Raw genomic sequence first — 12,078 nt, forward strand, 5'->3', positions numbered from 1 at the left:
ATTCGATGTATCATGATTCGAAATCCGGACACTTAGTAGCATTTAATTTTTGTTATAAGCTGGCAAAACAAAAATGTTGGAGATGTAGAAATATCATCAGGATGAAGTATAAACAGTAAATTTCAAGAGAATGCATTCAAAAAATGTCTTTTCTAACCAGTTTTCCCCAGGAATTTTCAAATTAAAATGACATGTTATGCTTCGAATCCCGGACACAGCTTAATGCTGATTCGAAATCCAAACACTTTTGCTTCGAATTCCGGACACTCGATTTTTCATATGAATCGCACAAATTTGGATGGAAATTTTAGTTGATTGCATTCTTTAGGTCTCAAATAAGTTAAGCAATTCTCTACGAAATCGGTCTTTTTTCTTCAATTTTAATTTTTGTATTTTTTAATCCGGCTGAAACTTTTTTGGTGCCTTCGGTATGCCCAAAGAAGCCATTTTGCATCATTAGTTTGTCCATATAATTTTCCATACAAATTTGGCAGCTGTCCATACAAAAAAGATGTATGAAAATTCAAAAATCTGTATCTTTTGAAGGAATTTTTTGATCGATTTGGTGTCTTCGGCAAAGTTGTAGGTATGGATACGGACTACACTGGAAAAAAATGGTACACGGTAAAAATAATTTGGTGATTTTTTTATTTAACTTTTTATCACTAAAACTTGATTTGCAAAAAAACACTATTTTTAATTTTTTTTTATTTTTTGATATGTTTTCGAGGACATAAAATGCCAACTTTTCAGAAATTTCCAGGTTGTGCAAAAAATCATTGAGCGAGTTATGAATTTTTGAATCAATACTGATTTTTTCAAAAAATCGAAATATTGGTCGCATTTTTCAACTTCATTTTTCGGTGTAAAATCAAATTTGTAATCAAAAAGTACTTTAGTGAAATTTTGATAAAGTTCACCGTTTTCAGGTTAAATCCATATTTAGGTAACTTTTTTGAAAAAAGTCGCAGTTTTTCACTTTTTAAAATTAGTGCACATGTTTGCCCACTTTTGAAAAAATATTTTTGAAAAGCTGAGAAAATTCTCTATATTTTGCTTCTTCGGACTTTGTTGATACGACCTTTAGTTGCTGAGATATTGCAATGCGAAGGTTTAAAAACAGGAAAATTGATGTTTTCTAAGTCTCACCCAAACAGCCCACCATTTTTCAATGTCGATATCTCAGCAACTAATGGTCCGATTTTCAATGTTAATATATGAAACATTTGTAAACTTTGCCGAAGACACCAAATCGATCAAAAAATTCCTTCAAAAGATACAGATTTTTGAATTTTCATACATCATTTTTGTATGGACAGCTGCCAAATTTGTATGGAAAATTATATGGACAAACTAATGATGCAAAATGGCTTATTTGGGCATACCGAAGGCACCAAAAAAGTTTCAGCCGGATTAAAAAATACAAAAAAAAATCGAATGACCGAAATCCTAGAGAACTGCTCAGTTGTTAACATCAAAACATTCGATATTTTGTATAAAAATTTGATAGAATTTAAGGAAATCAGAAAAATAAATTTCTGGTTAGCCTTCCCGGTGCTTCGGATGCCTATGAAATATTTCAGTGAAATGTTTCAATTTTTTGGTAAACTCATATTTTTATTTTTTAAAAATTGTTTTGGCATTGACTGCAGCTTCCAAACAAATTTGAAGTAAAAGTTAACGTTAGAATTCATCAAATAACACAGTTCTGACGATTATTATGCAAACATATACCCAAATAATTGATAAAACAAGATGAGGTGACCGGGTTTCGAAGCGTCCGGGAATTCGAATCATGAAGTTACTCGATTGAAAAATTGTTTTTTAGGAATCAGAATGAATGAAAAAAATTAAAATATAAAAAAAATAAAATATTAAAAATCAGCTTGAATTCTGTTTTTTATCTGCTCTTGTAAATGTAAAATGTAAACGTAAAAACAGAAGAATACATTAATTTGTTGGAATAAAAAGTTGTCAATTATGTATATTTTTAATTATTTTTTTTGTCTTTTTTCAACTCACAAAAAAATGATTTTCTCTTTTCGAACTATAGTCCATTCGTCCTTTTTCCACTTTCGATCTTTTGTCGCACATTCAAAAATCTAATTGTGTATTTTGATTTTATAGCAAAAAATCATGCTTTGATCCCACAATTAGACATTTTTAAAGATTATGTCAGTAAACGCTTTAGTTTCGTCAAGGTATGATAAACTTGGGATCCCTGAATAAGTTCCAATCGACAAAATTGAATTTTAATAGATTCCCTTCTAACAAGTAAAATTTTAAATTTTGGGTAGAATGCTATGAAATGATCTTATTCAACCATTTAAAAACAACCATGTGCACCCCCTTATTTTTGCAAACCTCATAGATAAAATGGTATTTTCTCCGAAATTTACAATTTTAATTATTGGAAGGAAATTCACTAAAATTTAATTCTGTCTATAAAAGTGTATTCAGCGAACCCAAATCTATCATACCTTGACGAAACCGAAGCGTTCACAGAAATCAACTTTAAAAATATCGAGGTGTGTTATTCTTTACACAAATGGTTTTCTAATGGTTTTAAAAAGTATTTGAACATTATAAGAGTTTGAAAAATAATACAAGCCTTTTAAATAATGTTAATAATAATTATATTTTTGAGGTATTTCAAAGATACCAAATGTAAAATTTTGCATGAAAAAACGAAAGTGCCCGAAAAACGCAACTTTTAATCTTTTATTGCATTGTTAAAATGTTATGGTTTCCCAATTCTCCAACTAAAGTGGATTCTTTTTGCAGTTTTCCTGTTATAGTTGATGCCTTTCAACATTCCAAAAACTTTCTGTGATTAAGTCTGGATTATTCTACAACTCAATAAAGCAATCAATGATAATAAAATGAAGAAAAAAAATCCTCTCAGAAAAATCACAGCTGAATTTTTAAAAAATACAAATTACACACGAAAAAACTCGAGTTCAAAAAATACTCGGGGTGTATCAGTAATTGAAAAAATCAACTTTGAGTTGAATTATGAAATACTTCGTTTAAAAACAACAACGTCTCATATCCGAAATAAGGCTTTTGACAAAAAAATGCTCCATCACTACAACTGTTTGAGCATCGCTGGTATGACTTTAGAGACCTTGCTTTTAGCACACGAAGCACGCGAAGGCCGGTTTTCTCTCACGAACCTCACGTTGCACTTTTGCGGGGCGACTGCTGAAGCTGCCGCTGATCGATTAGAGATATTCATAAATCATGCCATCGACAAGCCAAATTCAAGCCTACCACCGCCGACTTGTCTACCACCGACGACGACGGCGCAAACAGGAGAAAGTGAGATCGGCTGTCGATGATAGATTCCGCCGCCTTGCTTGCTCGCCATCCGTTTATTTTTGTATGGTAATTGCATTTTTTTTTTTAAGTTGTAATAATTACATTATAGCGGCGCACCGGTTCAGTGCAAAATCTGTCGTGGGAGCCGCGATCGTGCATCTTTCGGGGTGATTGGAGAAAGGTGTTTCCAGGTTGTTGATCCTCTCCTAATATGATGTAAAAATTGATGGCAGAGTTAGCCACATTAATGCGGGAATTTAGTTTTCAATTACTTCAATCTTAATGAGTAGATAAATGTGCAAAATAGTCCTTAACATGGTCCGGTCTTGTCGGCAAATAAACACATTAGCTCTAAACTACCATCATTTCTCAGTCTGATTACCATCGGTAAATAACTACTCAATTAGATCCAACGCAGAAACAGATTCATGAAGCCCACGCAACGGTCCAGACCAAACCGTCCGCTCAAGGTATCCGGTTTCTGCCGCCGCAAACATCCCGAGACTTTTACCAGTTCAAGTTGCATTTGACGTTCCCTGCCCCCCTCTCGCTCTCTCTCTGTCTCTCGGTTTTCGCTACCATTCCAAATATGGTTCCATTCATATTTTCCCTCTCTCGCAGACTTGGTTTGGTTACAGTGGTTGATCGCTGAAGGTCTCCCAGACGAAACAGTCGACCTCGCGGGCCCGCCGGCTTCTTGTGGACGAGGGAAGGAACCGGTGCAACCGCGCAGAAGGTAGTTGAGTTGGGAGTTGCACTCAAGTTGAGCTCGACGGAGAAATGGTGTTGAACGGTAGATCCGTAGCAAGAGTGTTAGTTGGCGACTGTCCTCCCGGTAAGAGTGACGCTTCGTTTAGGAAAACTTTAAATTTGTGTTTTTGTTACCTTTTGCCACGTTACCACTTGCGAGGTGTTCAAAGTCCGGTCGTTGCTCGTTATCAAAAAAGTGCATTGTTTGATGTGAAGAAAAGTGCAACTTTTTGCCTCACTATCTTATCAGTTGCTGCGGTCAGGATGGTTCCATTCGTTATCAGCGCACGTGACACCTGAAATTTATGACCGCCATTTATTCATATTGTGGTGTGCCCTGGTGATACCAGCAGTTTGTTTTATAGTGCCGTTATGTTTTTTTTTTTCTTCAAAAAGTGCACACAATCCGTCAAACAAAATGAGCTGGTGATAATTACAGCCAAGTGGCGCTTGTTTTCGTTTTCCAGTGCACTTGTGTGAATGCATGTAATTTATAAATAGTGTAAAAACGCAAGGGGGAATTTCGAGAATAAAAACATGTGCGTTATAATAAAAAAAATGTATAAAAGAGGCGTCTGGTGCCATGTGTTCTAGCGCGATTGATGTATGAGGCTGCCGCTGTTGGCAACAGGCCGCCGCTATAGTGCAGTGCTAGTACCACGTACTAGTAAATCCAACTTTGAGTGCTTGTTCATTGTTGTTTTATTATCAGGGTCGTCAAACTCTGAGTGCGCATTCACTATATAAAATAGTAAATAAATAGAACGCTCGCGATCGGTCAGCTGAGCTTCTTCTTTCCAACTGATGTCGTCTGGTGATGAGTGGATTCTGGTATGTGTGTGTGTTTAATTAAAACACTTTTTATTACACTGTGGATACTTTTACCTTTCTGTAAATGTTTTGTACTATTAATAAAATCAAAAATCTATTTCATCATGACTTTTTTTGGGAGGCGAAAATCTATCTCGACTGTTACGAAGTCCTTCCCAAAATTTCATTTCTTTTCTTTCTGACTTAAAATATGACTCCAAAATCATCTGATTGTGTGTGATCAATATCGACCGAAATTGTCTCCAAAAATAATTATTATTTCTGATATAATGAAAAATAATTATTTGAAAATAAATCATGATTCAATTATGAAACCCTCTAATAATCGAATCTATTGATATTTTTATGCCTTATTTTTACATTGTCGAGTTAAGTACGACCCTAAATTACTCTGATTTTATTTAGATTTTAAATGATAAAAATGGGGTCACAGGACTTTTGTATCAAAATTCAGTATCGAGATATGAATTTTTGCAGAAATTTCAAAAGTCAATATAAAACGCAAATTTGCTTTCGAAAATTGCCACACTTTTTTTTAAAAGGAAGGTACACAATTTTCAAGTTAAAAGTATTTTTTAGTGATTTTTTTTTTCAAAAAAATGTTTTTTGCCGGTGTCATAAGGCTGGTACAAATTTTATTTAATGTTTTGAAGCAATTCTCTACGAAATCGGTATTTTTTCTTCAATTTTAAATTTGTATTTTTTAATCCGACTGAAACTTTTTTGGTGCCTTCGGTATGCCCAAAGAAGCCATTTTGCACCATTAGTTTGTCCATATAATTTTCCATACAAATTTGGCAGCTGTCCATACAAAAATGATGTATGAAAATTCAAAAATCTGTATCTTTTGAAGGAATTTTTTGATCGATTTGGTGTCTTCGGCAAAGTTGTCGGTATGGATACAGACTACACTGAAAAAAAATAATACACGGTAAAAAATTGGGTGATTTTTTTATTTAACTTTTTATCACTAAAACTTGATTTGCAAAAAAACATTATTATTTTTTTTTTGATATATTTTAGAGGACATAAAATGTCAACTTTTCAGAAATTTTCAGGTTGTGCAAAAAATCATTGACCGCAATAATTTTTCAACTCCATTTTTCGATGTAAAATCAAGTTTGCAATCAAAAAGTGAAATTTTGATAAAAGGCACCGTTTTCAAGTTATAGCCATTTTTATGTAACTTTTTTCAAAATAGTCGCAGTTTTTCATTTTTTTAAATTAGTGCACATGTTTGCCCACTGTTTACAAACGATCATACACTATTTTCAAATTTGTATGGACAAACTAATGATGCAAAATGGCTTCAAAATTCCACTAAAGAACTTTTTGATTGCAAATTTGATTTTACATCGAAAAATGAAGTTGAAAAATTTTTGCGACCAAAATTTCGATTTTTTTTTTAAATCAGTATTGATTAAAAAAATCATAACTCGGTCAATGATTTTTTGCACAACCTGGAAATTTCTGAAAAGTTGACATTTTATGTCCTCTAAAACATATAAAAAAAATTAAAAATAGTGTTTTTTTTGGAAAATCGAGTTTTCGTGATAAAAAGTTAAATAAAAAAAATCACCATTTTTTTTACCGTGTATTATTTTTTTCCAGTGTAGTCCGTATCCATACCTACAACTTTGCCGAAGACACTAAATCGATCAAAAAATGTCTTCAAATATACAGATTTTTTAATATTCATACATCATTTTTGTATGGACAGCTGCCAAATTTGTATGGAAAATTATATGGACAAACTAATGATGCAAAATGGCTTCTTTGGGCATACCGAAGGCACCAAAAAAGTTTCAGTCGGATTAAAAAATACAAAAAAATCGAATGACTGAATTCCCAGAGAACTGCTCTAATGTCAAAACAATTAAATAAAATAAAATTATAAGTTAATCAAAATGCGAAACATTTCACTGAAATATTTCATAGGCGTACGAAGCAACGGTTTGGATTTCCTTAAATTCTAGCAATTTTTTATATAAAATATCGTTTGTAAACAGCTTATTTGAGACCTAAAGAATGCGATTCACTAACATTCAGTCCAAATTTGTGCGATTTATAAGCAAAATCGAGTGCCATGAATTCGAAACAAAAGTGTCCGAAATTCGAATCAGCTTTTATCAGTGTCCGAAGGAATTCGAAGCTCAACACTCGCGATACCTCGGAAACTATTGGTGTGATTTTCAAAGCTAAAAGTGAAACGTTTATCAAATTGTCTGATTAATAAATCTATTAGAAAATATTTTGAAATTTTAGAATTTAGCCCATTATTTCAAAAATGTCCAAAATAATCGATTCAAGCCCTTTAAATAGTAAATTTTAATTTCCAAAATTTCAAAATATTTTTAAAGAAAAGAGCTGAAAACACACCAAATTTTAAACATTTATGCTATGCACTGCCAAATAATTGCCAAACAACAACTATAAGTCCCTGTGTTGCCTTCCACACTGAGGTAAGGCTATAATCCTGCTATTAAAATGAACTGGTGTGTATGTGTGTGACCCAAATTGTCTATATTTCGCTCTTTATTTGCCGATTTTTTAAATCAATACAATATTGGTGCAGTTTTTTTTAAGGCTCCTGCCCATTTGTTTAAAATTAGAGGTGGACGGATCTTTCGAGTGAGACGCTCATTTTCGCACAATTATAAAAAATGAATGGCTCTATTGCACTTTTTATTGTAAAGCGCTTAGAGCAAAGCATTGTTTTAAATTAATGGTCTTAATTGGATTTGAAAACCAGGTGCAAAAAAAAATCTACAAATATATATAATTTACAATAAAAAATGTGTCATCATATTTAAAATGCATCTTCAAACAACATGTAAAAAATTGTGAATCAAGATTTTATTGATGAAAAAATGTTTTTGCTGCCTAATTTTGACTTCAATATGACTCCAAAATTGTTATGAAATTTCAAATCGAATATGATGACCAAAATTTCGGTCAGGGAATATAGGAAATAGTTATTTGAGAGTATAACAGTCAATCAATCAATCAAAACTAACTTGTTTTGGGTCAAAGAAATCAACAATTTCTTTAGGAAAAAAAACTATCGCACTTTTTAATGTTTCCATTATTCAAAGATGATTTGAAAAAAGTACAGGTAATCGAACTTCTAATGATCCATTGAATTGTACTGAAAAACAGACTTAACACAAATCAAAAACATTGGGAACTCAACAAACTAAACTTCTGCAAATACACCCTGTTTTCACACTATCACTATAAACTTATGCTTGATAATACACAGAAAAAAAATTATGGTAATAATCATCAGGAAATGGTGACAGATTTTGTGTAAAAAAAAGTGTAATATTACATCAAGTATTGATGAATATTTTTCAGTTTCTGATGAATTTTCATCAGATTCACATTTTTACAAATTATTCAAGTAATATTACTCAAAAAAGAGGTAATATTCAACCAACCAGGTAAAGGCACTATAAGCTATTATATTTCATATGTTCATAAGTTCTTTTCAAAGAAAACTCCAGATATAAATATTTCTAAAAGTTTATTAAGTTTAATTTAAGGCCAAAATGCATCGTAGTTTCTTGTTTTATCCATTATCATCAGGTAACTCAAAATATTTATCTTTCCATTTTATCTCCGTGGCACGGAATTAATTTACAAGACGTCAGAGAATTTTATCTTGCAAACGAGAATGAAACTGATTCCACATCTTAGCTTGAAAATTGTAATCCCTGCACTGCTGTTATCATTTAACAAACTTAAGGACAGGCCCACAAGCCAGCAAACAATTATCGTGAGTAATTTCTCGTGAAAATCTGTTAAGTCCGCCCTTAGGTATCTTAGCTCAAATTGTTGTGGAACACAACGACACACTATCTCGCTTTGCCATCTCTTTTTGTGTGACGTGGTTAGTGGGATTCACAAATTGTCCCAGAAGAAATGTCCTTGACCGTCACGTAGTGGATCGTCTGGAAGGCGCCGGCCAGCCCAATTTTGATTACCGAAAATTAATTGAGCGCGCAATGGCGCAGCACAGCTTCCGACCAAAACCAAAATAAATCCCCGATTAGAGTCTTCTTTCCATGTGCGATAACGCTGTTAAAATTTCCGCTGATATGCGTGCGCGTGTACTTTAAACTTGCGGCAAAATTTGGCAGGCTTGTGACGACAAAAAAAAAGTAAATAAAGCAGTTTTTGCCAATTCTGGGCAGGTTTGTTCTAGAATAATGTTGTTTTCATTTTTCACTTGATAAGATTCTCTGGTCGTTTTATTTTTTTGTCTGTGTATTGAATTTCACAACATAGGAAAATTCACTTTTGCTGGTTCAAATTTTTAAAAACAATTTCTTTTCTGTTCTGAATTTTTGTTCCATAGAATATTAGAATTGATAAATTCTAACATATTCTACACTTACCTAAACATGTAGTCATGCTAGAAAAATGTCTAAAGTTTTTGGTGATTCATACTTTTTAAAATGTTTTGAAAATGTTTGAATCGATCATCACTGCATTTGTTTTCGTTATTCAAATGTGTTCATTATACTTGATTAAATTGCATCTTTTCCATTCAAAAACAAACAATTCCAATCTCGTCCCAAAACGATCCTCCACGTTACTTCTCTCCTTTCCTACACGCTTGATAAGCTGTACGCGATGATCCTCACGTTGTCGATCGCGAGGAACTCCATCTCTCCGGCGCGGAACAAACTGATACTGATACTACTCGCAGCACGGAGAGTATACAATTACTCTTACACTCCCTAGCTTGCTTGCCCCATTCTGGACTATTAGTACCGACTGATTAGCCGCGTCCCGTTCAAACGTAACGCGACCCTCGAGGGAAGCACTTCGCGGAAAGTTATTAACGGCGCAAAGAATCTTGTTTTGTGGTTGATTTTTTGTTCCACTTGGCCGAAATAAGTTCTGGAAGCACGAACACATTTGGTGATTACGTAAATTGTTGAAAAGTAACGACGTAGAAAAAACGCATTACAGTATGGGACTACGGTTTCTGCTTTTTTCGAGCTCCAACAACGAGGGGGCAGCGAAAGCCATCGCCAGGAAGAAAGCAAATGTAAGCAAAGTTGATATACCTCTAATGAGTTTCCAATCCCGTCACGGAGTGTGTGACATACGAACGGTTTGGAGCGTGGGATTAGTGCGACGGGACCTGTCGTGTTGTCATCGCCGCAGGTGAATGTCAGCCTGAACTTGACCTTACAAGGCCTGGACGGTGAATCCGCACCAAATGTGTGAACTCACCCGGATGGTGGACAGCCATAAAAGTGCATTATTGTGTCTGACCGGTGAACGTTGATTTTTTTTTTCGCGAGTCGATGATGATTCAATGTGTTTTGTACTGCTAGTTTTGAAATTTTGAAAAAATTAGATTGAACATCGCGAGGGTGAGCGGTACTTGGGGAACGGAAATATATAAAACTCACTTTGAAACACTTTAATTGGACTTTCTTCAGTAAAAGCGATACAATAACAACAGCGATTTTCCCATTAATCTTGGCATTTTAAACATTTAAAGTCGTTTCAAATACCAATATTCGCTGAAATTTTGTTTGGAAATATCGAAAACAAAAAAGTTAACTATTCACCATAAATAAGTTTTCGATGATATTTTTCAAACTAGGTTATTATGACATTTAGTAAAAAAATCTAGAATATAACTTTTTTTTAATTTGTTAAATGAGGGTTAAGATCTCTTTGATTCTCAACGAAGTAATTTTGCATCATTTTGTCCATACAAATTTGGCAGCATGTTTTGGGGGACATAAAAGGCGATTTTTTCGTAAAATTATGTTGCGTTGCCCAATAAGGCCCCATTTCTTGATCACCTATATCTCTGGAACTAAAGCCGATGCAAATATTTAAAAAAGTTTTTGTCCCTCGGCCCTGGCCGAGGTCAAGGGGGGAGCCAAAAAAAATAAAAAAATATAAAAATTTAAATAACAAGCCATAGTCTTCACATTTAAATGAAAAAAATGTTTTTAAATGCATTTTACACTAGTTCAGTTGTTTTGCAATCATTAGTTTTCAAAAAATCTAAGATCTGGTAAAAACAAAAATTGTATCGAAAAAAAGATTTTGCATCGAAAATTTTCAAAAAATCTTAAGATTTTTTAATAAACCCAAACATGCTAAAAATGATTTTAAACGCAGAAGAATGAATTTTAATTTGATTTCAGCTGGTTGCACTTGAATTTTCATTGAAATTTTGAAGTTTATTGTAAATACATTTTTTTTGCCCCCTGATTTTTCGTGCCAATTTTGAAGGGGGGGGGAGGGGGGGGGGTGGTGACAAAAACTTTTAAAAATATTTGTACCAGCCTAATGGTCAGTTTTTCAACATTAAAAATTGAAACATTCATGAAATAGTAAATATTTGGACCTTTTGACGTAATAATTTTGATTTCCAAAATTTTCAAATTTTTTTTTTTAAATCAAAATGTAGGAAATTTTCCAGCTTTTCACATTTTAGTTTTTCAAAAATGGGCAAACATGAATACTATTTTCAAAAATTGAAATGCTTCGATATCTAAAATGTCATTAATTGGAAAACGCTACTTTTTATCAAAATATTACTTAGGTTATTATTGGTTTTAAATTTAAATTTACATAAAATATGAATTCGAACAATTGATTAATCTTTTTATAATTATATTGAAAAAAAAACGTTACCTGGTCAATGATTTTTTGCCTACCTTGACTGTTATTTAAAAATTCACCAAACTTTTTTTTCTTTTTATCATCTATATGCCAGCGACTTTGCCAAAGACACCAAATCCAATGTATGTAGATTAGATAAGGTAAGGCGGGAATTCCCAGATGTTATATGAAAATTTTCAGAAAAGTAAAAATTTTACCCATTTTCCCAGGAAATATCACCGGATTTTTTTCTGTGGGGTTGTTAAGCATGCCAAACTGAACCAAAAACCGAGTTTAGTTGAATTTATTTTTTTGAAAAAATATTTGTGTACCTGCTTAAAGGTACATTCTCGGGTGAGTTTTCAAAAAGCCGTAAGAGCAACGTAAGAACAACGTTTACGTAGTAACGAAAACGCGATTTCGTGAAGTTAATAGCAATATCCTAGTTTTCAATTTGGGTGATTTCCCCATCCAAGCATTCGAACGACTAGGTTCGAATAGAAATCTTGACAACAAAACCTCCAAGATGTATGG

The 12,078-nt window shown here is 33.2% G+C and overlaps 1 protein-coding gene across 8 annotated transcripts in view; it reads left to right on the plus strand.

Annotated features, from left to right (window-relative positions):
* LOC6038998 (myotubularin-related protein 3) overlaps positions 1-12,078 on the plus strand; it is a 42,107-nt gene that overhangs the window by 16,629 nt on the left and 13,400 nt on the right. The window contains exon 1 of one of the 8 annotated variants that reach the window (XM_038258801.1): positions 9,697-9,961. The exons of the other annotated variants lie outside the window; for them this stretch is intronic. Coding sequence (XP_038114729.1) covers positions 9,884-9,961 — 78 coding nt within the window. The 5' untranslated portion in view covers positions 9,697-9,883. Of the gene's footprint in view, positions 1-9,696; positions 9,962-12,078 lie in introns of those variants that run through there. 8 annotated transcript variants of the gene reach the window in all.

This window comes from Culex quinquefasciatus, chromosome 3, assembly GCF_015732765.1.
Source record: "Culex quinquefasciatus strain JHB chromosome 3, VPISU_Cqui_1.0_pri_paternal, whole genome shotgun sequence".
NCBI lineage: Eukaryota > Metazoa > Arthropoda > Insecta > Diptera > Culicidae > Culex > Culex quinquefasciatus.